At 40.0% G+C, this 27,346-nt stretch overlaps 1 protein-coding gene and 3 long non-coding RNA genes across 21 annotated transcripts in view; 3 read left to right on the top strand and 1 right to left on the bottom strand.

Moving 5' to 3' along the window:
• LOC308198226 (von Willebrand factor D and EGF domain-containing protein-like) overlaps positions 1–27,346 on the bottom strand; it is a 178,457-nt gene that overhangs the window by 105,729 nt on the left and 45,382 nt on the right. For both annotated transcript variants that reach the window (XM_080600292.1, XM_080600291.1), the window contains exons 3-8: positions 24,652–24,877; positions 21,795–22,027; positions 14,633–14,722; positions 13,213–13,348; positions 9,154–9,371; positions 6,390–6,463 (exon numbers count right to left, since the gene is read on the bottom strand). In XM_080600292.1, the coding sequence (XP_080456418.1) occupies positions 6,390–6,463; positions 9,154–9,371; positions 13,213–13,348; positions 14,633–14,722; positions 21,795–22,027; positions 24,652–24,877 (977 nt within the window). The remainder of the gene's footprint in view (positions 1–6,389; positions 6,464–9,153; positions 9,372–13,212; positions 13,349–14,632; positions 14,723–21,794; positions 22,028–24,651; positions 24,878–27,346) is intronic.
• On the top strand, positions 95–9,255 carry LOC308198235. Its single transcript, XR_013953765.1, has 3 exons — positions 95–4,006; positions 8,603–8,884; positions 9,146–9,255. It is a non-coding gene; the product is annotated as an uncharacterized lncRNA (long non-coding RNA).
• Positions 9,275–13,184, top strand: LOC308198233. Its single transcript, XR_013953763.1, has 3 exons — positions 9,275–11,966; positions 12,046–12,281; positions 12,764–13,184. It is a non-coding gene; the product is annotated as an uncharacterized lncRNA (long non-coding RNA).
• Positions 16,843–24,633, top strand: LOC308198228. Of its 17 annotated transcripts, none has more exons than XR_013953737.1 (7): positions 18,109–18,340; positions 19,296–19,381; positions 19,753–19,877; positions 21,784–21,962; positions 22,759–22,862; positions 22,938–23,281; positions 24,237–24,633. It is a non-coding gene; the product is annotated as an uncharacterized lncRNA (long non-coding RNA). The 17 variants fall into 17 exon arrangements; XR_013953738.1 differs by having other exon boundaries at positions 19,753–19,866; positions 24,270–24,633; XR_013953739.1 differs by having other exon boundaries at positions 18,110–18,340; positions 19,753–19,866.

Here is a 27,346-nt window from a genome sequence, read left to right on the forward strand (position 1 = left end):
GCTGGCTTGGAAGGAGGGGAAGATCCAGGTGCGGGGAAGCATTTCTCCAGCACCATGAGCAAGCTGTAGCTGTCACCATTATTAGCTGGGAGTGCAAAAGAATTCATGTGGAAACCTGGTCGCTGTCTGCGAGCTGCTGCTATGGCAACGGGCATGGATAAAAAGGATAAACATTTGATAAAAGCAAACGGGAAGAAGTCCCTGCCTCCAGGCCTTAATAAATATGTTTTGGTTCTAACTGGATGCTTTACAGCATGATATTCTTCAAAGCAAAATCAGTGCTCAGATAACCTCTTCTGTGACTAATCACCAACTTTTACAAGTCTGACTGTGGCTAGGCAAATATTTCATGTGAAAAACTGGGCTTCTACTGAAAACCCATTAAAACAAAGTTGGTTCCTCCCCAACAACTTCACAGTAAGCATAACTTCTGCTCTAAATGGATTGTCAATCAGAGCACTGCTGTATGTGGAACAATTTGGAACTTTCATTCTTCTCTGTACAAAAAAATCCTTGCTCCATGTGAGGCCATGGGCAGAATAATTTTGGATGTGTTTCCCCTTTGCCAAGGCCAGATCCAAATCCTCATGACCACAGAAAGTGCTAGTAGGTTTTCCAAACTAGGGACCTGCAAAATCCTCCTCCTCTACTTGTTCAGGTCTTTCTCCTTACACCAGAGTAGATTTAATATTTATTTATTTATTTATTTATTTTTACTCTAGTTTATTGCCTGATGTATAAAGTTAAAGAAAACAGGAGCTGCATATTTTATATATGTTGCTGGAGATTTCTGCACACAAGCCAACAGCTAACATCTTTAAAAGCAGTGGATTCTTCTTCCTTTACAGGAACTGCATTTATTTTTAAACATGAGTTTTAGGAAATTAATCATAATGGAAACTCAGCCATAAGCTTATAATAATAAGCATTATTGTTTTCTACAGTAAAAAAGAAAATACAAAAAGGAACATACAAAAAAAAGAAAATCAACCACTAAACTAAGTAACAGGATTATTTTTAAGCAGTGTCATAAAAACATCGATGTTTTTGCAGTCTGTTAATGTTTTCTATACAGACGAGAAAATAATTTGTTTCATTTTGGCTCAAGAACAAAGAAATTTTAATATGTATATATCTGCATTTTATTTCTCTCCAAAATAAAATCCATAGAAAAATATGTAGCTTAAAACACAGCAAGAATTTAAACTCCAACTGCTTTTCTCTGCAAGAAACCACATTTGACATTATACTTCATCTTAAAAAAACTTAGTGAAGTTGGCTATAAAACGATATGATTTTGAATGCTTTTGTCTCATCTTATTTTCTAATCAGGTACATAAATCCTAAGTGTGCTGTGCAGATGCTGCTGCTCAGACTGATTAGAACTAAGGACAACAGAAAAAAAAAGATAGTCTCTTAACATCAAGAACTAACTCTGTTTGGACCTCTACACAGGGAAGACTGAGGAGCCAGGAAATTTAATGAGAGTCACCTTCCACGGTTCCCTTCAACAGACCTTTCAAGAGGAAGAGTCTAGCAGGAAAGGTGTTTAGAGAGGCTGATGGAACGTAATGCCTCAAAATGGCTGTATCCAGACTAATCAGGTGTGTCTGGTAAATAAGACTGTATTAGCATACACATATAAATATCATTCCAGCAATGGGAGTTTAATAAGCACTGCTTAATAAGCATTGACAGTGGACTGAATCCAGCTCTCTTGGAAGTCACTTAGCGTCCTTCAATTAAGTCATGACATAGATTGCATGGCACATAACAAACCTGCAACGTGTCTAAATTGAAGCTTTCAGCTGCCTTTGAATTACACGAATGGGTAATTGAATGTAATCAGGTAAATTTTTGTGATGTTTATACAACTGTAATTGTGATAATGATTCTTTGGACAACATTTGAGAAATCAGATTGCAGCCTTGTGAAATTAAAAGCACAAAGGAATGTTACAGGAGCTCTTGCAAGAGGGAGCTCTGCATATTATTTGTGAACAGACACTACATACTGTGTCAGAATCGCTCTCCATAATGAATTACCCCATTCTGCTTCCCTGTCTATGGCAACGGGTGTAGTGGATGTGAAGTATGTACACTCCCCATGTATGTATTTGGGTTGTTTTTCAAGGAGTGCATCAAATTCTTGTCCCAACATGAAGTCATATCTCAAGTTGTGCTCTAAATGCAAGAATTATAAAATACACCTAAGTCTTTTGTTGTGACAATGAGATGCTATAGGAATCATTTCTCTTGTTTCACGACGAAAGAGGGACAGAAGGAAATAGAAAAACCCTCACTATCAGTAACATTAAAATAACTAATGCAATGCACTTAATATTCACCAAGCTACCTTTTTATTAATTTTTATTATTTACTAATTATTGTGACTGTTCCTAAAGTTTTTCCATCACAGTTTTGTCACCAAATCATTTATTTTTCTTGTGTCCCTCTGAGCTCCCTCTTTCCTTACGAGTAAGAACTCTTTCATACTAGTTGTGACCCTAGGAAGAGGTGGGTGATGCTGAAGGATGTCCTCTGGTTTCACAGTACTCATCACTAAGGAGCGGCTCTGTTATTCTCAAGGAGTAAAGCTGCTGGGTTATGTTCAGCAGCCAGTGGATGCTTGGGGATGTGTAAATTTCTACAGACTATCAAGAAAGAACAGCCCTCTGGGAAGGCTGCTCATGCCCAGGACTTAGTTGTGGGCTGCCATGATGAATGCCGTTAAAAACCAACCACAAGCATGAAGCTTTGCAAGCTAGGGATTTTGTCACTCTGCAGGAAATAGTGCCATTCCCCCTGTGATAATATTGATGGATGGATTGGTGTAAATTTTTGAGAAAGCTCAAAAAAAAAAAAAAAAAGGTAAAATGGAAAATAACATGAATGATATATATAGTTCACCAATCAAGAAATATTTCCCTTTTTATATTTTGCCTTAAAAGGATATTCTCCATGTTTAGTTTTAAGCTAATACTTCATGTTTAAGAACCTACAATTTATGTCATGAAAAGCTTTTATATTTATAATGTGCCATAACTAATAATGACGGCTATACTTTTGCTTTACCAGGCTTTCACATTTGTTTAATTTAGAAGCTACTTTGCTATAAAAGGAAGAGCTCTCTCTGGATTTTAGCTACTATAATTAATGCTGTTTCACATCGATGCACCAATATACATAAATTGATTGTGCTTACACTGTAAAATACAACACATTCTTCTTTGATTTTCAGCCACTTCTTTTGGTCAAAAGACTAGAATGATTACAAGATAAATATTTCTATGGAAACATTAGCCAGAGGCATACCAAAGGGGAGTGCTATCATTAGAAGTGTGTTAGGTGTTTCAGTTATATAAGGAACAATGAGCTACTTCAGACATAATATGAGTTCAGTATGTCAAATTAAAAAAACATTGAAAATATATGTATAGAAGTTACAAAATGAAGCATTATTGTGAAATCTCACAAAATAACTTACAATTTAGAAGTGACTATAGGAAAATTTTGCTGCCAAAAAGCACACCAATATCTTCCAGTCTTGTTTTTCATGCCATTTTTCATTTTGTCCACTTTAAAGCTACTAAAGAAACTATTAAAATCATTTAAAAAAAAGTTAAACTAAATTTTAATGAGCATAGTTTTTCATTTACATTTTCTATTTTTCTGTCTGCTTTCATGCCTGTTTGTCTCCATTGTGTGTTTTTTCTTCTTTTCACCGTTTTTAGTAGGAAAGTGAAAAAAGGTAAGCAAATCTAAAAAAGGTAGGAGTGTGTTTACGTGCATGCCTATTTGCATAGAAAACACTCCTACTGTTTTGCTCTTGGCAATGCTCCCCATCTTCAGACTTTCTCTTGCTTTCCTTATGACAGTTCTTTAGTCAGCCATCCTCAGGACTCCACAGAGGGAGGATGGAAAATGCACCACAGGGACAATTGACTACTACCTGTCCACAGCAGCTCTGCCTACAACATTTTGACCTTAGAGCCTTCTGTATCCTGGTAAGCTGACCTACAGGATTCTAGATAAACTGGTGGAACAAATTGATTTCCTTGAGTTATATTGCTTAATGGATGTTCTGTTGTTGATCTCAGAGGTAGTTTTGGTAGTTTCTTTATTAAGCTTTGTTTGCTGCCATCTTTGTAGCCACGCAGAGATGGGAAAAGGGTGTTTTCAATGTTTCTTCTCTCCCCTGTGTACTGTTCTTACCTGACCTGTGTCTACTGATCACTTACAGTTGATATACCTCCTGATGCTGAAAAGCATCCATTCATCCTATTACCTATTGCTTCCTAATCCCTAGGAGAAGTTTCTCTTTCTCTCTCTCTTTTTTTATTTTTTTTTTGGTCTTCCTTTTTTCCACTGTTGACAATCTGCAGATTGGTCTGAAACATTTTTTTTTTTATTGCAGAACTCTCATATGGCTTCTTGTGTCCACACTGTTTGTGCAATTATTCCATATTCACAGTACCAAATGCACCCCACATTTCAAATACAGTTTCCCACCACATACCCTTTCATGACACAGGGAAATGCTTCAATTCCATAACTCTGTGTCGATTTTTATCTGTAGGCTGTAGGTTTGTATCAAGACACACACAGGAATTGCATTCCCCACTCCTTCTATACAGAGCTTTAAAATCATTTGCTAATACGTTAACATTTTTTTTGGATAGGCAGACAGAGAAGTTGCTTAACTGACATCTAATAGTGTAGCATAATCATTACAATAATTGAAAGAGAAATTATTTACAATAATAAATGGGAATATAAGTAGGAGTAATGGGACTGTGAAATGATGGGTAAGAAACTTGGCTGAATATCAAATGATATATCTTAGTGAAATAACCTGGTTATTGAGATGGCAAAAGCCCCATCACTTGGCTCATTTAAAGCTATACTGGACAGAGCAGTAATGAATGCCCACAGCGAAGAAACGTGAGGTTATCAAGGGGCCAGGTATTCCTGTGACTTTTCTGTTTCAGAGTTGTGTGACTCTGAGGCAGGGTGCCACAGAAGGACAGGCATTTCCAAACTGCTTGTGCTTAAATGGAATTATAAATTGCTTAGAATTAGAAGTATTTCCATGTGGTGTAAGTAACAGGGCTCCAAAATGAGTTACTGAAATAAAATTTCTCTGTTTTATTTTAGACCTTTTTCCCATGGAAGCTATGTAAAATTATTCTACACGGCTGATAGTATTCCCGCATTCCAAAAGGAGGGAAACTAGAAAGTCCCAGGTGTGCAGAGCTAATCTCCTAGCTCAGGCTACCCAGTTTAGGCAACATCTTTATTTGAGGCAGATGTGTAGCCTTTAACAGAGCCACTGCCTTTCTCACTCTTATTTCATCGAGAGATTTCTGCAGCTTTGACGTCATTTCAGAGTTCGTGTTCTGACAAATATATGCTGCTGCCTCCAGAGCATGCTGGACTGAAATTGGGACATTAGGATATCGAAATTAGAATATCACGCCTGCCGAGCCCCTGTGGACGCTATACTCATAAAGTCATTATCTGTGCCATTAGGAGGTTAACGGTGGAATGACAAAACTGGAATGTGATCTGAAATATTAGTAACTTTACTTCAAACATGCCAGATGTAAACTTTAAAAACTTTCGGTTATGTTTCATAGCTAGGGTAGAGTGCAGGTTTTCAAACACAAAGATACCGCGTTTGGCTCACTAAGTTTTTAAGCAACTTATGTAGGAGGACATCTGGACAATATAGAAGGATGAACAACTTCAGTTTTGCAATATTTTTGCATACTTTCCCTGACATTTGCCACTCATAATTTCTGGACTTCTTTTGCCTGAGACAGCAGAACCATTTTTATCATGTTTTGGTTGTGATTACAACTGTCGGCTCCATGCAGAGATATAGCCATGAGTAAACCAGCTATGGAAGTAGATAGGAGAATGCAAGAGCATATTTGGGCTGAATGAATTTGTGTCAGGTATTACTAAACTGCCAGGAACAACACGGGCTATTTGCACAAGATGTGCTTCTACAGGGACAAGGTGGCTCACCTGGGTGGAACTGGGGAGTCTCTTAACACCATGCCACATGACACAGAAACCCTCTCAAAGTCATTAATGATGGTTTTGTTTGAGGTACATTTTGGAGTCTGACCTTGAGCTTGTAATAATAATTCACTCTCAAAACCATTGCAGATTCAAAATTAATCCTTTTCCAGTCCTTTTGTTAAATGGAATATAAGCAGTTGGAAGCAAAACATGTATGTTACTGAGGCACTACATTAATCATTATAAGCAAACTAGTACAATGCTTTTTTTGGTATTCTAATGTAAAGCCAAATGCATGCTATATCCAGAAACTGAAAACTGCAGTAATTGAGCCAAATTATTTCAAAGTAGAATACTCACCATCCATCAAATGTGATAATGTGTGGATCAGTGAAAGAGTAGCAGTTCCCTGTTGGGAGGTCTTGAACTGTGACCTAGTTAAAACGAAATGCGTAATGAATACAGTCTACACAGCAGTTTTTCTTCATTACCGCTCCTCACAAAACATTAGGGGCAGGATTCATGTGTCAAGTACAAACTAAAGTCTGACTTCTAAAACATAACTGTGGATGGATACAAAATAGGCTTCGCTTTCAAACAGCTGAGTTTAATCCCATGCAATATGGGAGTTCAAAGTGCTCCTATTCTGCCTGATGTAATGCACTGCCTAGCTGGTAAAAAGCAAACCTTTTGTATTAAACTTCTTCGCTGAGAAGTAGATCATTCACTGAAATTATCAAGAGAGTGGAGTGCTCATTAAATTGTACTAATTTTAATGCCTTAAGGATTGTATAAGGTACGCTGTAATTAAGTAACATTAGCATATTTTAGCAGTAGTCACTGTCTGTCCCCTAGCTTGACCTTAAATTTCCTGATACAGCATATGAATGTCTGATTTGAAAATTTTATGTGAACATTATCAATTGGGTACTGGTGACAAGGACACAAATTAAGCTGGTGGAGCTGTCTGCTTTTGGCACATGAATGAAAGAGGAAAGGATTTACTAGAGCAACAAGGATCATCAGCTTCGGCTCTTGGTTACTTGGAAATAAACCAGGTCACAGACAAGGTCTAAGAGTCCTGGTGACCCGCAAGGAGCAGATATACCTATGAAAGCCAGAAGTCAAGAAACTCCATTGGAAGTTGCAAGACCTGAATCTCAGGCCTTGCTGGGCCTGTACTTCCTCTGCCCCTCAAGATGGCTCCTTGTCATGGCTGTGTACTCTGCTATCCAACCCTCAGAAATGCAAGACTGGGGTGTGCAGCGATTTGCAATACAAAGGGCTCCCAGTCACACTGGTGGGCATGATGAAGTATTATGATTTTCCCATATCCAGCCTGCCGGGCTGATTTCTTGGCCAGGGCTGTTAATTCCTTGCGTCCTCTTTGCCCATGAGAAATCCAAAGGTGCAATTGAGTTAGTTCTGCCACCATCTGCGGAGCATGGAAGAATGGCCACTATACCCTTGTGCAGTCTTTCAGCGACAAAGCAGAATTTAGCTTTAAGGAACAGTGGAGAAATTAAATAAATGAATAAGGGGGTGAAGATAGAACCACAGTACTTGATAAAATTCCTCACCTGAGGCAATACATCATCTGTATTTCAAAATGTCCCTCAACCATCACACAGAGACATTGCTTAGACACCCACAGGTGTCTGGCATCCCAGACTATTAAAGTGATTGTCTGGAGGAATGAAGAACTTAACACCTCTTTGAACACCTTTTTGATCTGAGGTCAATTGTATCATCTGTGTTTACCAGAATGATGTAAAGAAGTATCTCCAGATTTTCTCATTTTCTCCATGGCCACAACCTTTTCTGCTCTGCTGTTTCCTTGCATGGTGCTGGCAAAGGATGCAAGTCTCAGTTATAGGCAGCCCTAGTGTGCTGAAGAAATCAATTTTTTCAGGTGTCTGAATTTGTCAGAATGTTCTGCCCACCATTTCTGTTCAATTTTCAGATAAATCAAAAATATTTGAGCAAGTCTGAAGGACTATAGACTATAGACTACGTGGATTTTAATATATGGATTTCTCCTTGATATGTTGCGGGAGCAGTTTTACATTAATGCCTCTAATTAACTGCAAAGCAGCAATGGGGAAATAGGGGGGAATAGAAAGTAATGTCTATTATGTTTTCATAGATCAAGTTTTAACTGAGATAGATGGAATTTATTATTAAAATTGATTAATTCCATTTCATATTTGCTACATTTTTATACTTTAATGGAAGCATTCATAGCTTCCAAGAAAAAAATATGGGTATGTGTGTGCACTACATTGAATTATCTGCAATTTCTGATTTAAGAATATTAAAAAGTGTAAGGGAAGCCTGTGCTGGAGAAGAAAGGAAATAAGCACTTGCTAGACGTTTTACATTTGAAGACAAAAATTCTTTTGGTCCAATTTAATCTTATCCTACCATGAGTAAATCCATCAGAATCAGGACAGTGAACTTACAGATTTAGCTGGGAGCTTGTTTTCAGTTACTTTAAATGCTCCAGCTTGGATGTTCCAGCTGCTCTGAGAGTTTTAGCTGAGTCGAATCTGTCTTCTTGCTTATTCCCCCAGGTGGTGGGATTTTGGCTTTCAGACTTCCCAGCTGAAGCTCTGAACCAGCTCCACAGCCAGCAGGCCGGCTCCTGCCCACCATACTGCCTCGGCCAGGCTTCCTGCAGGGACAGAGGGGCTAGCCTCCCTGATTGATTCCCATTATCTTTACTTTGGATGCTCTGTACTGCGATAAATGAAGAGACAGAGCATCTGTGTGTGTTGTCAGAGGTGTCCTAGAGATTCCTGGAACAGTCACATATTGAACACGGTGATGCTGAACCTTCCTTTCTCATTACCAAGGTACAGCCTTTCCTCTGCTTTTCTCCAAACCGCTGGCTGGTTACAAATATAATCCATCTGTTGGCCTTACTGATGGACTAACTGAGAATGAAACCTAAATCTGTTAAAGCAAAAAGCTTCACTTGTTAGTTTTCAGAGAGGGTGTTTTAGGTTACTGTGGGAACAGTGGTCCACAGGTTTTTATATGGTTAAGGTTTATCATTGCCTCATTTTCTCCTATGCTATTCCTCTCATTTAAATTTGTCACATTTTCCATTTTAGGACCTAACCTTCACATCCTTTGGTGTGTGAGCCCTCCAAAGCGAATCTCTCCATCCGACTGGCTCAGCTCTGATGCGGCTGATGCGGTTCCCGTCCTGAGCGAAGTCTGTCACGGCTGTCACCGTCAGCGTGGCTGCTGCACAGCTGCCCTCGGAGCAGGGCACTGGCACCAGGTCCACCTGGCATGCCGAAAGGGCGATGTCTGGGGGCCCTGGTAATTGCCTGTCTAAAATGAACAGGAACACTGAGTCTGACAAGAGATACCCAAACAGTCATCGATCCCATCCAATACAAATACTTTACATTCCAGGACGCATATGTGTTGAATTCAGAGAGGTTTTTCATGAATATGGTTGCAACTGACTCAATCTGGCATCCTTTAGCACATTTTACTTTTTTTTTTTTTTTTTTCCCTGCAGTAGACAGCTTACTGAAACTCATTGGTGCTTTTCTGTCCATGGGTACTAATATTTCTGGAATGACAGTCTTATCTTTATGGGTCCATGCCCAGGAAATGAAGATGAGTTGTTTTCGTGACAAAGAAAGAGATGAAACTGTGTTTCTGGAAAACATTTATCTTTCACTAGCTTTATTATAACAAGGTATCTGCTGGGAGTTATTTAATTTAAAGCATAGAGAATTTTTGATCTGGAAAGGGAATGTTCTCCAGTCAGTTTTTAGTGAACTTTGGATCCATCATGGGAAGATAAATGCAGCAGGTTTGGAGAGCTTTCTCTGTTACTTTCTTTTGGTTATACTGTGATACTGTGCTTTACTTTCCAAACTGTAAAATAATGGGGTTGTGAGGATAAATTCATAGAATCATAGAATCATAGAATATCCCGAGTTGGAAGGGACCCATAAGGATCATCAAGTCCAACTCCTGGCACCGCACAGGTCTACCCAAAAGTTCAGACCATGTGACTAAGTGCACAGTCCTATCTCTTCTTAAATTCAGACAGGCTCGGTGCAGTGACTACTTCACTGGGGAGCCTGTTCCAGTGTGCAACCACCCTCTCGGTGAAGAACCTCTTCCTGATGTCCAGCCTAAACTTCCCCTGCCTCAGCTTAACACCGTTCCCGCGAGTCCTATCACTGGTGATAACAGAGAATAAGTCACCTGCCTCTCCACTCCCCCTCGCGAGGAAATTCACTAAAAGATTGTGGAAAAGTAACAAGTTAATGGTGATACTGGCTATGTAGGTATCTGTGATGGGTAGGGAAGTTAAGGATGGTGAATAAAATCAGTATGGCAATGGCAACCCAAGTTATACATGCAGCTTTGCACATCATATATTTCCAAAAGAAACCTTTTCTAGTAGGGCTAGTAGTGTCCATTTCCCTTGAGGATTAATCCTCCATGCTCAAATCCCAGGTAAAGGACAAACCAAACTGCTTGATTTCTCTTACATTGACATTTATTATCATTTTTTATTTATGAACAGTGAATAATGATAGCATATGGTTGTGATACAGCTGGTCTGAATTTCAGATAGTGTCTATCTGCTCCTCAGGAGCAGACCAACCCTTCGTGAGTCCTTTGTTAGGTAAAGAATGAAATCATGGCCCTACCAGCCCATCAGAATCCTGCTGCTGATTTCAGGACTGCCGGCATTTGTGCTGAGTGTTTAGCTTTCTGTCCCAGACCAATAATTATCAGCTGATAAGAACAGTGTTATAGAAATGATGGCAATAGAATTAATCAGATATGAAAATAAGTGATTTCCATATCATTTTTCCCATTTGTAGAATTGCTTAATAATTTATAGTAGATGACATTCAGGTATTTTACAATGGTATTTCTAATACAATCACATAATCAACATTTTATTCCTTATGGAAAAGACTCATAAAATGTAATTGAAATTAACCCTGTAGAGTTCTGTAAGAATGGAACTAAAAACCTACAAATGTTAATAGTACATCATCACTCATTCCAAATCCTTAAAGGATGCCTTACATCTTACAGAAAAGTCCTGGTTTATTTTCAAGGTTTTTGATTCAATTAAATTGGAGGCTTCCATGAAGAATAGTTATTGCTATTACAGTCCCACGAGCTCTGCTCACAACCCAGAACAAAAGTTTAAAATCAAAGAAAATCATCTTGTCAAAATAGCAATGATAAACTTAACAGAAGCCGAACTCCAGTGGCTTTGCTGTGTCTTGGCATTCATTATGATATTGTCTGAACTTAGAGAGATATTTCTGTGCTTGTAATTAGCTTTCTTATCACTTATTCCCTACATAATTAACACAACAGTGTTGTCAGATGGACTCAGTCAGACAAGGAGCTTGTTGGTTAATTTGCTCGGTATAAACGAATCTCAGCTAAAATTGTTTTCATTTTCAATTTATAGCACTGTGGCTGACACTATGTTTTTCAGAAGCCCACAGCATTCCTTCAGATAAAAAAATGGAACCTACTGACAATAAAGGCTGAAAACAAACCTATGGTTGTACAAACACCCAGCAGTAGGTACTCAACCTTAAGTACATATAGATATCTCAATTGATCAATACTAGTTGAACTGCCATCCAGGGAAACAGCCTCAGGGTGGAGTAATCAAAGGTTAGAGTTGGTTATTAGTTTAAGCTACAGAAATGTGTTGATTAAAACTGTTGATTAAAACTGCCTCTTTAAGAGCAAACTACTTCAAAGATTAGTTAATTGGTCAAGTTTTGACTCCATCCTGGCAAATCTTGCCACCAACACATCATGCCCATTGACAAAATGAAAATAAATCGGCTTCTGCAGATCTTGCCTCATCTTTTTCTTCCAGTAAAATGCATGTTGTGGGACTGGAGAAGACCATAGCGAGGGGTCAGCCTCAGTCCAATCTATCAAACTCAAAAATTACCTTGATAGTTTATATGACTAATTCTCATTTGATCCCTGTCAGCTGTAGGTTTGCAAGTTGCTTGGAGGTTTCGGGGATATTCCACCACACATGAGCCTGCATTCTTAGCTACCTCAATATCTAAGAAAATCTGTTCCCATGAGCTCAGCAAATGTTTTCCTGATGGACTAGCAGAGACTGTAAGCCAAGAGCAATATGTAGAAGGGAGCAGCACTGAGCCATGAAGAAATGCAAAGTACTCCATGTATGAGAGCCAACACAGCTGCTGGAACCATAAGGTGCCGTTCAGTTTAAGATCATTGTGTTATGATATCATTTGAATGATTTTTTTTTTCTTCTGTCTGTACACTTGGCTGAGAATGGGGAGAGAAAGGAGAGGAATTCAGAAAGGGAAAAATATCAGGAACTATCTGGGCTTCGGCAACTTTTTTTTTTTTAATATTATTTTTATTTGAACTGTCTTTTTGTGCTTTAATCCTATCTATAAACATTTTTCTCACTGAATCACCTATGGAAGAAAAATAAATCCCTTGTTAGAAAAATGGTTGGATGTTTTATTTATTGCAAATGGTAAGTAAAAATCCATATAGGCCCCTTGGTTAAGCATGATATTCCACCAGATTAACCTGGGAAAGCATACACTGTTTAAAAGAGCAAGAGGATTTTCTAAGTGACAATGTCAATATTTCCAAGTTTAAAAAATAACTTTAGAAAAAGAATAATAAATAATCACAATAATGTTATTTTCTTCTTTATTAAGACAGACAATAACTATAAGGCAGAAAAGAAAGAAAAAAGGCTTTGATACACATTTACTGAATAATTAATACGCAGGTGAGTTTCTTATTGATAATTGATAAAATTATTCTAGCTAAGGCCCTTTCTGCTACAAAAATCTTTAAATAGAATATTATGCTCCTGGATTTTTTTTTTTTTAAAAAAAGGTCTTCTGCTCATAGTTATTTCCCCCCATAAATCTTCATGGACTGTTGTTCAGGTTAAGACTACTCAGATATTTTTTGGTGTCAAATACCTGAGTGATATCATCATCTATTTTATTTTGCAAATAAATATATGGCTTAGTTTGTTGAGCTTATAGGCTCTGCCCTCTTTAGTTATTTAAGTCTTATAATTTCATCTAGATTTCATTGTAATGGAATTGCAGGAAAAAGTAATCACGTTAGTTTGATGCCAATATGTAAAACTCACCCAAATCCTCAGTATTTAGCTGTAATGTGATTTTACAGGAATCATCATGCCCAGAACAGGTAATGGGCACAGTGCTCAGAATGGTCAAAACATGTTCCTTGCCATCTTCTGCAATTTGTAACGATTCTGGTAAAAACTGGAAATAAAAAAATAACTCTTACATCATTTTGATAGATTAATAAGGTAATACTGATATTTTTGACATTTTGAGTGTTTTTAATCAATTATGAATCAATATAATTGCTTGTAAAATAATAATAATCTTCATAATAATAATTTCATAGAAATCATCTGCAACTTTCCAAAGGTAATTTTTTGTTAAAATATTGTAACACTCTTCATAATTAAAAAAAAAATAAATAATGTTTGCAGTTGTCATAGATAGTGTCTAATTAATTCTCATCTCCTCATCTAAAAATAGGTTATTATTAAGCCTGAAAATAGTATGCCACCATAGAATTTGTTCATTTTTAATATCCCTGGTTAAAAGGAGCTCCTATTCCAATGCACTGAGAGAAATACCAGTAGTATTTATAACCTAAAGTAAGGCATTACCTCATGATCCTGGACTCTATATTTGTACTCTGCCCCAGGTGCAAAGCTAGTGCAATTTTCACCCAATTCCTCTTCCCTGCTATGGCAGGAAGAAGGATTTCTCTATACATAATATATTGCAGCTTTAGTGCATGGGGGAGAGGAGCTGGGGCTGGGCGGTTTCTGCATGGCTGTTCTCCTGGGGCAAGAGCAGAAACAGCACCCAGGGCCAGTCAGAAATGGGAATTTCCATTCCCTGGGAAGTTTGGACATTGATAAAAAACTTGTAACTGTTCTTCCAATGACACAGAACAGGCTTCCATTTTTTTTTTTTTTCAAAGCCCATTCTTGTAGGCATGAAAATTAGATGCTTAGAAGATCTCAAATTCTCCTGGATGACAGTCACATCCTTGGGTAGGATTAGACCCAGGCTTTGCACTCAGTGTGACTTGCCCTCAGCAACTTGATTTTTGTAGGGCCTGACCATAAGGAGGAGATGGATAAAAATTCATACCTGTTTTCATCTTGTTCTGGTTTTGTTAGAAAAAAAATCTGCATCTTTGTATGTGTGGCTTCCATTTATACATAACCACCAGAGTACTTTGGGGCGTATTTACCGGCAGATGTAGTTTTGCACATTCTTTATGCTGCATTAGTGTCAACACCTGCACACTCTGCTGATGGGTGCTTTAGGGCATTTTGCAAACAGACTGAAAGCCATATAATTTATTAAGACATTTTCACAAAGTGAGCATAAAAGCAGTGCTGGTTATGATGATCAAGGCCTATGTGTCTGTGCCTTGTTTGTCAGAGCGTGTCAGATAATATATAAATATTCCCCAAGGAGACGCTGGAGAAGTCAGGAAATCAGGGCCACCGGCGTTACCTTAATCCCAGCGTAGAAACCTTTGCTCTCCTCAGGCAATGATTGCTGCTCACGAGTGTCCCTTGCAAATGCAGTGACAGTGCAAAAGACCTGCAGTAAATAAACAGTGTGTGCTATAGCTTTTCTTGAACAAAACCCAAATAATTATACATCTTCTTGTTCCTCTGGGTTGCTGAGCTTTTTTTTTTAAAAAAACAAACGAACAAAAAACATTGAAACGTATTTGGGGGGGGCTAGGTATTAAGAATGTTCATGCATAAACCTTGAGATCTGAAAGAATTTTTGATGCATATAACAAGCAAAGAAACATGGCTTCTGTCTAAACAATTAATAACACTGAATGCTTACAGTGCATTTTCTTTTTTGTTCTTCCAAACAACTTGTAAGGGTTAGTAATATTAACTTATTTTAATTAGGGAGAATTACACCGTTTATAGACATTGCTGTCAAGTTCAGGACACTGGCCCTTGGGATCCGAGACTTCAGAGTGCCTGATGGATTGAATACCATGTTTTAAAGTTGTTTTTTAATTTAAATTAGTTTGACAGTCATCCAGCCTCAGAAACAGTGTCAGCAATATAAGGAGCTCCATTTTTCTTACTGCAATATAAAAGATGATGCAGATGTGCCTGAAAGGTTTATAGTATATAAAAAAAAATTATAATAAAAAAAATCCCCCCAAACAAAAAACCCACCAGACACAATGTACCATGCCATTTATGTTTTATTCCTAGCACAGTCACGCAACCTTTATCTCTGCTGAGCCCGCACACCATCTGCCATCTTAATGTTTCATTGCTTTCACAAAACCCAAACTGCTAACATCATTTCTAGGATCATAAGATTAAACTACAGAATTTTTCCTTAAAGCAAACTACAGCCAGCTCTGAAACTGTAGCTCTCATTTTTTGGGGGCCTTTTTCTCGGAAATGGAGTAACAGCTTGTGCCATAGTAAATCAATTCCAATCGGTCAGATGGCATATTTATAGCTGCTGCCTTTTTGAAGCCTCAAGTGACCCATGAAGAGGAAGCAGACCGATCTGATTTACTTTCCATGGTGAGGAGCTCCTCCAGACAGATTCTGTGTCTCCCAGTGGCTCTCACCGGCCGGCTCAGGTACTACTCTCATGGCCAGTGGCAGCAAAAACAGCTAAAAAAACAGGGCATTTTCAGATTCATGTGGTCCTATGCGCATGAGCTGCATACTGCTCTGGAGTATTTCTTTCACCACCCAAAAAAACCCTGTTCGTTAGCACCTTATCATTCTCCAATCTGGAGGAAAAGCGACATGGGCCTCAGAGATCTCTTAAGGTTAAAATCCCTCAGAAACACTGTTGTTAGCTAATTTGTCTCCAAAGGAGAGAAACTTGTGTTCTCCAGGTAATAATAAAAAAATATAAAATAGTAAGAAAAATAATAAAAGTAAATCCCATACAGAGCTCGGTAAGCAAATCCAGTGCACCTGCATTGCAGATATTATATTTATGCTTGGTGGGCTGTTTGCACTTTTCTGCTTCAATGATTTTTACCCAAATCGTTCAGACGGAGCAGCAGGGCTGCTCACAAGGATGCGTGGTGCTGGCAGGGGCATCTCCCAGGGATCTGCCCCAAAATAATACCCTGCAGCACGTGGGGACCCAGCTCCATTCCCTGCACACACAGTTTTCTCCTGTTGTAGAAAAGAGGTAAGTTTTATTGATAACATCAAAATGGAAAATTACTCTATAAAGACATGCTGAGGAGATTTTTCAGTCCATTCCAGTTCTACCTCCAGCACCTATGGAGATTAGCGCAAGCTTTCCCAAGTCTCGGTGTACAGACACCCGTCACAAGTTAACATTTCACTCCTGTCTTTCCTATCGCTCCTCTCCTTGTAGTGCCTTTACCTTGTTAGGTGCGCACTTCGCTTCACAACCAGCCGATGTGTTCATCGGCTACCGAGCTACAGGTTGACAGTTTGTCACATCATTATTATGATAGTCACTGCAAGGAGATTTTTATTTATTTATTTGCCTTCAGCTAAATACTTGCCCTTTTTCTCTAGTTCAGTAATCCATTTTTTCCTTCTCTTCTTTCTCTCCCCCTTCTACAGATGCTGCCTTTTTAAAGCAAAGAGATAAAAGCAATACTGACAGCAGTGTGCTGGCAGTTATTTGCAGAAACGTCTCCTTTCCTGTGTTTTGGAGCAGGTTTATGCCTTTAAGTGAACTCTATCAGATTTCTTCCCACTTCACTGTGAACCCAGGGAGCAGCATATTCAGTGAAAAGCAGAATTCAGTCACTGATTTGGTGGAGGTCGGGCAGATTGGGAAGTGATTTGGGAGAGTATTTTAATTCTGGAAGCTGTCACCATCTTTGGCAAATTCTCCCCAAATGACTGGCACATCAAAATTATTTTTTTAGAGTTCCCAGAGACTAAATCTTCCTCAAATGCATTATTTGTACTCATTTTCAAACAGAAAAGAAAAAAAAAAACTTCCAGTTTCACCCCTTTCCACATCCCTAATTACTTCTAAATGCAGCATGGAGATCATTTGTGGTAGCTTGAGCATGTGGTGAGAGACACAGGGTTGAGGGCAGGGACAGAAAAGCTCAAAGCCTCATTCATGTGTTCTCCCACCTTCAAAGGCAGCGAGCAGAGGTGTCAGGGGGGCACTTCCCAGCACATGCAGCAGCACACCCTTCAGCTGCATCATCTGAAGGCACTGCACACATCCTATGGCCAAGCAGCTTCAGAAGGCTCTGGGTTACAACCCTTCTTTGAATCCAAAGGATAATTTTTTGAGTCACTGTGCCCTGAGTAGCTTACCCTCCTCGGGCAGTGCTGATGCTAAAGGTGTTTGGGCTGGGCTTGGGCAAGTGGTTGGGTTCCTGGAGGCACCTGGAGGTGCCTGTTTTTGTGATCAGCACCCATCCCTGCTCATCAGTCACTGACCTGTGAAAGCTCCCAGGTTTGCAAGGCAATTTGTTCTTTTTGGGAAGCTTCAGAAAGGCTGATCTCAGCTATACGCTTCTCAAACCACTGGCAAATAAGGTGCCACCATCCTTCCCAGCCACGTCCCAGGCGCAGTGCCACGTGTCCCCAAAATGAGGAGAGCTGCCAGGTTGGAGCACTGGGGCTGGAACCATCCGTCAGTACTGCTCACCTACCTCACCTAAACACACCAGGGAAAATAAGCAATGTTCGTGGCAGTTCCTGGCTGCAGTCCTGCCTCCTGTCCTTCTGCAGCTTGTGCCCCAGGAGTTGGGATACCCCTTGGGAAGGGCAGGACACGCATCTGGTGCATAAGGTAGCATTTTGGGATGCCTGCTCTTGCCTATTCACTGGGCAGGGAAGTCTGTGTGCTTCCAGTAAGGTGCAGGAGCCTAACTGTGGCTGATTCACTCTATTAACTCCAAGACTTGGAGCTGCCCTCACAGATGAACAGCCCATACCAGAAGGCAGGCAGGGGCTGCAAGGGTAAGAGTCACTCACGCACACTGATGGCTTGCAGGTGAAGGGTTTGGCAGGGAATCAATCATGCCAGGTGAAAGGGTATCTTGTGATGGCTGGGAAGGCCTCCACTGCCTTATCCTCAATTAAACACTGATGGGTTGGGGTTAGAGAAGCCTGGAGAAGCGGTGCTGCTGGGAGCTGGGGAGTGTGCCCGGGAGGAGCTGTGGTGTACAGCCTGGGTGAGAAGAGCAAGGGAGGAGCAGAGCTGAAGGCAGGTGCTCCTAGGAAAGCTGGAGGAGTGGGGAGTTTAGCTCCCAGAAATGATCTGGCTGTACTTATTTGCAGAAAGGAGAAGGAACAAAGTCTCTGGATGTGCTACCAGAAGGGTTAGTGTGAAGGGACAAGTAGGGAGAGCCTCACATTGAGTAAATTAATAAAATAGCCCTTAAGGCTTTGGGACATAAATCATACCCTGCAAAGGGCTGTTGCTGTAGAAGGGAGGGAGCTGGGCAGTGGTGATGCCTGACCAGTAGGAGATCCCGCTCAGCTATGGGCTATCCATAAACAGGCAGCTCTTTCTAGTGGGAAATTGCCAAATAGTATGCGGAGGCTCACTGCAGGTCCTTCATCTACTAAGGAAATAAATCTTCCCAGGGTAGAAGTGAGGCATCTTATCAGGTGCAGAGCTTTGCTCATCACTGTCTGCCCCTTTCTGCATTAAAATCTCATTTCGGGTCCGCCTGGAGCTCTGTGTTCTGCGGGGAAGCTTCTCATTCTCTGTCTGAAGTTTCAGAAAGAAATTTTAAACTTAGGTTTAACCTACAAATAGGCAGTTCTTTCGATTTCTGTTGTTTCCTATGTCAAGTCCAATGGCTGGGATAGAATTAATGTTTAAGCAGTGGGAAATTTCACTCCTCTTCCCTTGAGAGTGAAAATTAGCTCTCTTATATATTGAAGCACTCATTTACAGTCTTTTTGGCTGGGTTTATTCTTGTGGTGTTGCAGAGTGCCTCACAAAATGGCCACTTTTAGCAGGCAGCTTAGAAAGGCCAGTTTTACTTAAACATTTTTATTTTACAACGTGCATCATAGTTTATGTATGGTGACAATTGCTCCTCACCATATGAACTTTGGGATTGCTGTGCAGAGCAAAATCTCCACGGTTTTCTTCTGAACACCTTTCTTAGCATAACTCATTACTCACAGTGTGCTGCTATAATTTATAGATGGCTGTGCCTCGAGGAATGAAATGACCTCTGTCACCATCGCATAAATAAGGCTTAGGAATGCCAGGATTTTCATATCAGATGGAGTAAGCTTCTTTCAGTGTTCATATAGAAATAGCGACATATTATAGATTTATTTAAGGCTGCAATAGTTTCACGAACATTATGCTGCCAACATTACTGTCTGAAATAACAAAATTGGAACCCAAAGATGTAGGAGAAAAGCACACATGATAGCTATTAAAAAATAACTGACTGTTTAGTCAATACGAGTTCAGAAATGTTGGCCAGTAAATCTCTACTCTTCTCTAAGGTTTGACTGCATATTAGAATATATTGATAGATATTATATTATGTGACTAACCTATTACTTGGGGACTTTCTGATGGATAAAAAATAGAGTAGATATCAATCACCTGAACAGTGATTAAAAGAAAATAATTTTGCTTGGCTGTAGTGTTTTACCAAGAAATGAACAGAGAAGATGCTGATTTTAGGTAGGGTTTAAAAATAATACAGCTCCCAGTATTCACCTATAAAAATGCTGAAGTCAAATTCGGACTACGCACAGGTAGGTGAAAGGTAGGTTAAATGAAAGTATTTTGGTAGATGCTGCAACTTCTGCATCTTGTGGGAGCAATTCTTCCCTGAATCACACCCACACACCTGGTGGTGTGCAGCCACAGGGATGGAGATGGGGAAAGAGAGCTAGGACTCTCTCTTTCTCATGCATTGCCTACTCTCTAATATGGCTCTAGCAATAGAGATCTGGTCTCCATTTAAAGCTGCCTGCGAAAAATTCCTTCTACTTGCATCTTGCTTGGGCCCAGGAGGTTGAGAACTGTGTCTGCACAATTGAATTTGGTCCCAAAGGTCTCTCATCTCCTCTTAATAGTGTCCCCTTCCCTTTGCGTTAGTCCTACCCATGTTTATTGGGTTGCTTCAGGTTTACACCTCTGGGAGTGAAAGGACTGTTCCCCCGTTTGTGACTGTTATCAGAAACCCAGACTGGGATGGCAAACACAGAACTATGCTTTTTTAATCCTTATTCCGTAGAACTGAATTCCCAGATACAGCTGAGGCTTTGTTGCTTGGGTTTCACCAGTGATGATTTATGGATAATTATAATTAGTCAAATAGGCTATGAAGACCTTTAAAAAATTCTAGCAAGGAAAAGAACATTTTAGTCTCACTAAACCTGCTAAATTAAACATGTGGGTTTCAGTAGAGGACAAAGAAGGGCTTACTGAAAACTTAATATAATAAAAATGGTCTTATAAAGATTTGGTGGTGTGACTAGTTAAGAGAACTGTATTTTCTCTGAATCCCTCAGGATTGTTAAATCTAGATTTGAAGTGATTACAAGTGAAATTATTTTGATGAAAATATCTCTTTGTAACACAAACTTGTCTTGAAAACTGGCAGAATTGTCTGCCTTGTGTTATGTTATAAATGAGGGCAGCATCAGTCAGATTCTGAACTCAGGAGGCATAATTATGAGGAGAAATGAGAAAAAAATGCTATCTAGATTGTGCTACTGTTATAGATGACTCATCTTTTCAAGAACTTGAAAAAGCTTATTCGCGTTTCTTAAATATCTCAAAGAGAAGCTGCAAAATGCCAAGACTATTTCCAACCTACATTTAACACAAGGCCATTATCCCTGTTTATTCTTTCAGTTCATTGTAGCATCACTAATGGCTCTCTGCCTATAAAAGTTATGAACCTAATTTAACTTTAAAAGTCTTGTTTCTGTACCATGAAAGGCCATGAATTCATACACAAGTCAATTTTTTTCACATCTTGTATTGGCTTCTGTTTTGTTGTTGTTGTTGAAGCTAGATCTGTGTTGCTGTGTAAGCCATCAAATACACTTCTTAAAGATTGTTTTGTAATGAACTCTATCTTTCAGTATGCTATTGAACCAAGAATTTGGAATCAGAGAGGCAGAACACCATGAAAAAGACCATAAAATAAACCTCCCTCTATTTTAAAATGTACCATCTTTCTCTTCTGTGAAAAGATGTTATTGTGTCTCTGGTCCATGAGTATAAAAATTACTGAGTGCATATAACTGAATCTGCCTCTACTACAAATTCTCCCTGCTGCAAGGTATGAAACATACTACTCGAAAGCTGGCTGAGGCACATGTACCTACTACTCATACCAACTTTATGCTACTGAAGCTGTAATGGAAGTGTAAATATTCAAGTTGCCTTTAGAAAATAGTAAAATGGACAGCTTCCAGGAGTGCCATGCAATCCAAAGAAATGTTACGAGTCCTGAATCTGGGAAATGCTACTTAATCCTGTTTCACAACACGCCCCAGTTTCAGTATTTTTTTTCTACATTAGATGTTAAGTGTAACAAGTGAGGAGCAGCACTAGGAAAAAAAATAAAATAAAAACCAACCAAACAAAAAGAAAACCAGTGATTTCAGAAGGGATTTGACCCCCCTGGGGTCCTGACCGCATGTTGCTGTGTGCAGGCTGGCATTACCGTGTCTCCCAGTCGGACATTTTCACCATTCATCTCCAGGAAGGAAAAAGCCTGTGGGGTGGTGTCGTGCCAGATCTGCTCTCGTGTGCCGGGGGCGACCAGGCGTGACCAGACCACTGTGTACTGCATAAACAGCGTGGAGCTAGGGGAAGCCCAGGTGCATTTCAGGTGGGCACGACCTTGCAGGAGCTCGGGAGTTATCGCTGGCTGCAAAGTCAAGCTTGGGAGGTTTTCTGAAAGACAAAAAACAGAAGAAGGATGTAGCACAAAATGCTATTTTTAATGCTACAATCATTCTCTCAACAGGAAGATTTCAATATAACTAAACCTGGGAGAAATACCACGTTTTCTTTTCTTGTGATTTGATTATTAACTATGTAAGCAAGGAATTATATTTCATATGAAGTGTGAAAATAGCTAATTTGGTACTGACTACCCATTGCTATAATATTAGACCTGGGATTCTTTTATTTTGCAGTCAAAGAAATGTTATTGAAATGAAGCACATGGATTAATACAAATTAATTACTCTGGCAAAGGCTGCCAGCTTTGCATTCCCCAGAAGCAAAGCCTTCTGATCTGAGTTCTGCAGTAAGTACAGAAGAGATATGAGAACGAATGATGCTGCAGAGGTCAACTCAAATAGCACCCAGCCCATATCACCATGCTGTGAAAATCCTTGCCAGGCTGTGCTGGGACGTTCCGAGGATGACCCTGCTATGTATAGTCCCGCTCTGCCCAGAATAATACCACTGCTCTAAAAATACAGCCTGCTTTCTGTAGGCTTCAACAAGTAATGAAGTCCGAAACTTTTATTCCTCTCAAATTCACTTGGAAGGGAGAAACAAAAAGATGTATAATACTGTAGGGCGATGTTCTTTCATCTCTAGAGACCCAGGCTCAAACAGAACAAGAAGCTGGTTCAGATGCTTTGAAAGGATATATTAAGAAACTTTTTTTTCAGGAGTGTAGAAAATATTATGGAAGCTCAAGAGAGTAAGGTCTGAGGCTATTCTGGCAGAATGAAGAACCAATATGTTAACATCTGTCCAGGGCAAGTAACAAGAGGTAAGAAAAAGAAACAAGTTATTTAAAATATGAATAAGTGCTGGTTGTTTATATCCTTTACTCTTTTGTTTCTAGGGGAAGCTGCCTCAAACTACGACTCACATCAGGACTTTTTGCAGGAAATTCTTCCAGAAGGACAAAGTTGAGTGATCAGCTTGCAGGAGGACATGAGCAGAATTGCAAGCACGTACGCTGCTCGTCCCAGTGACATCCTTTCTGCCAAACTGTGAAGCTTGCAATCTGTTTTGTTCTGAAGCTGGGAATTGCCGACAGGTGTCATGCTCTCAGCCTCCCTGTGGATGGGATGGGGCCGCAGGTCATCAAGTCCCACCAAGGAGATCCTACAGTGCCCGCTGGACCCAGCCCTGAGGTTGCACAGAGGCTGCTGTGGTCCAGTGTTCACAGCTGGATTTCAGAAAGTGAGTTAACACCTCCCTCCCCCCAAAGGAAAAAACAAAACCAAAACCAACCAAACAAAAAACCTCAGCTTTAAGTGTTTTCCATCCAATGCACAATATTGCAAAAATTTCCCCAAATCAAGAAGCTGAGGACTCAACAGAGGTGAACCTTGCTTAAATGCCTAGAAAAAAAAAGGAGAAAGCTTCAACAGCCTTAGTAAGAAAAAGGAAGAAGGTCACTGGTTTGGGATAGATGGGAAAGGATAAACTTTCTTTTATGAAAAATACAGGTGGATTTACATTATTGAATAGGTATGGATCAACAGAAAGGACAAAATTAATCACCCAAAAGGTATTGAAAAAAAATTCGTCAAAGGTGGGAGAAAGCTGTAAGTTAAAAAAAAAAAAAAAAAAAAGCCAAGCTTACTGAAAATGATGGTATTCAGATAAAAAATCATTTCTGAGAAAGAATTGTGGAAATTAAAGAGCAGTTTCATTTACTTTCATGCCTATTTCTTATTTCAAAATAATAAATTAATCCCACTTTCTTTGAGCCTTTTTTTTCCTCTGTCTTCTCTTCTTCATGTGGGAATGCTAAAATATTGATAAAGATAAGAAAATAGATCACTCTCTCTTTAGAATTTATTTAAACTTGATTTTTGTCTGATTGAAAGGTGATAACCTCAGTTTCTCAGTGTGTCACGTCTCTGTCCAAAAATGCTGAAAGTGAGGTTTAAAGACAATTTCTTCCCTTTTACAAAGAACTGTCTTTTCTGACTAAATCCATACGCACCTGAACATGCTCTGAAGTTCAGAAGGTTTAACAGAGTGAGCAATTGCTTTCTGCTATTTCCTTTGTTTCCTAGCTACCAAACAGAGGTTAGATCTCTTGTAGTAGGCTGAAAATTATTTCTGATGAGAGTAATTATATAAATGTCGTGATAAAGATGTTATCAGATTTTTTTTTTCCTTCCAGAGTTTCTGAATTATCTTTTTTTTGGGGGGATAGTGGATTATTTAAGATAAGAACAAACCTTAGATACAGTATCCTGGATACATCACCTCACTATAACTGAGATGCCTCCGCTCGCTGGCTGTGCAACTTCAAGCCAAAGCAGAGCCAAAGACGGTATGAAAGGCTACGTGTGAACTGAAACCAAGAAAATTCTTCAGTAGTACACATCAGCTTTTATTGTGCACTGGTAATAATAGCTATTCCTCAGGAACACCTTGGAGTGCTGCTGATTTATTTTCTACATGGTCTGCATCTTACCGGGAGCGACGCTTGACTCGCAAGGTCACCAAGATGTGTATTGCAGTACCAGGACCTTTGAACATGAGGCGAGAGAGGCATATACAATCTTATTGATAAATACTTTACCCGTCCTCACCTTCCGCGCAGTAGCCCATGCATCCTTGAGTAGGCTGCAGGAGATAAACAAAGAACTCGCCGCAGTTCCTGACGGCAACGGGTATCCGAAACAAGCAGCAGTCTGTGGTGCTCCCAAAAACCTGCCAGGTAGCACAGGCTGTCAATTGCTTGATCTCACCAGGAGCCGGCAGGGATTCAGACCTCAGCGACAGCCACACCGGAGCTTGTGTCCCGCATTTGTTCATCTGAGGGTGCACACAAAAGAAACAGTTTGTGGCAAAGTGCAGCAGGACTCCATGGAGAGCCACTGGAAGACACGACTTTGTAGGGAGCTTAGAGGGTCAGTGAAAGAGCTGTATAGCTGGAGATGAAAAATGTCTTGCTCAGTTTAGAGATGTGGCTTTACACAGATAAAAAAATACATATATATTAACAGATTAACCAAATTTATGGGTTAGAGCCCCAACATCATTGAGCACAGCAAATCCCCACGACAAGCTGCACATGTATCAGAAAGGGTTGGTCCTAAAATGGTTAGGACTATGGCATTTTGAGGCATGGCTGGGAGAGGTTGCACCAAATTTATGTTTCCCAATTTACAAAGGGATGTTCAGGCATGTCAGATCTGATTTGCCCTCTGTAGGTGCTAGGCTCTTTCCATGGACTAACGAGGCATGATTACCCAAAGCTGTCTTTAATTTCAGTACCTCAACAGGGAGATTAGGAAAAAATCTGAACCTAATAACATATTCACAGTCAGTCACAATGGTAACTTGTTACTCTGTGCTGTTACCTATCATTTGCCAATATGCAAAGCATAGCAATATTTAAGGTTTGCAAATTAATACCAAACACTGGCGATAATCAACTCTCATATATCACTGATATTCCACAGAGAGTGTCTGCTGCTGCTGCTTTGCATTTCCTCAGCCAGCCACAGGGAACAACACTATTTCTAATAGCCCAGCTCCGGCAGCACACTCCCTCCAGGCGTGAACATTTGGCTATACATCGCATAGGAAACAACAACAACAACAAATTCCCATTGGCCCAGGTTTGTAGCTTCACTTTTTAAGATCAGAAGTTTCTTGTGACAGCAGCGGAAGCAGCTAAACCAAAGGATAAATCTCTTACATCACACACCAGTGTCATCCTGGTGCTTGAGTTTTACACCAGCTGGAAGCAGGGATGGGGCATGGGGTCTGCGCACCTAATAGAAGCTAAGTATTTAAAGAAAATAAAGCATATGGTATGACATGGTCTGATTTCCACTTGGAGCTAGTTACTGTCAGGCTTTAAAAAAAAAAAAAGATTGTAAAGAATCAATATAAAAATCTTATTTTCCCCCAGAAATGCAGCACGGCAGAGCCTCTGTCACCAGGGACTCAGCATGGGATGTCCCAAAGGAATGACATGCAGACCTTCATCTGGTGAAGAAGAGAAGAAGATGAGCAAAAAATATATATTTTTTTACTTGGAATTTTAGAGGAATCCTTTGCTCTATTTTAAAGATACGTTGCATGTAGGTCTTTAGGAGATTTGTTCTGTTGATTTATTTACAGCTTTCAGGGACACCAGTGCTTTCTGTGCAGGGAGAAAGGCAGATAATGGGCATTTCTAGTATCCTGCTGAACTCCTGACCTAGAGAGTGGGATTTGATATGAAATAACATTTTTCCAAAACACATTTAAGAGCATATACTTGTAAAGACACAGAAGAGTGGAGCAAGCATCACCCAGAGACATGCCATATGCAGAGAAAGAAAGAAGGGTACAGGGAGAAGGATGGTGACTGGAGATCAGCAGCCTGTATTTCATGCTTGCTCATTGAAACACTTATACCTTGAATTTGGAAAACAATTTGGTAAGGCGTCACGGCACAGCCTTCCCATCCCTCTGGGCATGGCCCCATGGAGCCAGTGGCTGTACCCATGCTCCGCACTCGCTGCCTGATGTGAGGACAGGGGATGCTGATGCTGCTCCTCCTGTAGGAAGCATTCCCTGTGCTACTACCACCCACTGCAAAGGGCCATTGCCCCTATTTCCTGAAACCTGGTTGCCAAAAAAATGACCATTTTGAGGAAACTTGATAATTTAACTCATGTAAATATAAAAACTTCTCTCATGGGACATTTGCACCCACAAGAAGATGAACTGAAAAAAATCCTTTAACAGCTTTCTGTAGAGGACTTTGCACTTCTTGAAACAAGGTGTTGTGTGTTTTCATTTCTGTTTTGCCCAGTGTAAGCGGCCCCAGTGCTTGCTGGCTGCCCTGGCCAGGCAGGAGCAGTGCCTCAGTTTCCCTGTCTGCTGCCCGACATTGAGCAAACCCCTCAGTGCTGGTGTGCCTTTGTGCCTTATCTCTAAAACAGAGGTAAAAGAGGTAGCTGGGGTGGTAATAGTACTTCCTGGCCTTGCAGCATTACTGAAAAGACAAATTCATTAATGAGACTCTCATATATCTGCTGTGCTGTGGGCCACGTAGATAAATAGACAGATGCGAGTGCATTCTGTCTGCAAAACGCGGGCTATACCTAAAAGAAGGTCTGTATCCCCTCTTAACACAGAGAGAAAAAAATAAACCACTGAAATAAGAAGGCAGTGATTTTCTCCCTCTTTGTATTTATCCTCACCAGAAGCCTGTGAGCTGTTTCCGTGCTTGAGGAAGTATGGATTAGTCCCGCTGGCGGCAGCCCCCAGCATTGTGTGCAAGCT

Source organism: Anser brachyrhynchus (assembly GCF_964034855.1).
Source record: "Anser brachyrhynchus genome assembly, chromosome: 7".
Lineage (NCBI taxonomy): Eukaryota > Metazoa > Chordata > Aves > Anseriformes > Anatidae > Anser > Anser brachyrhynchus.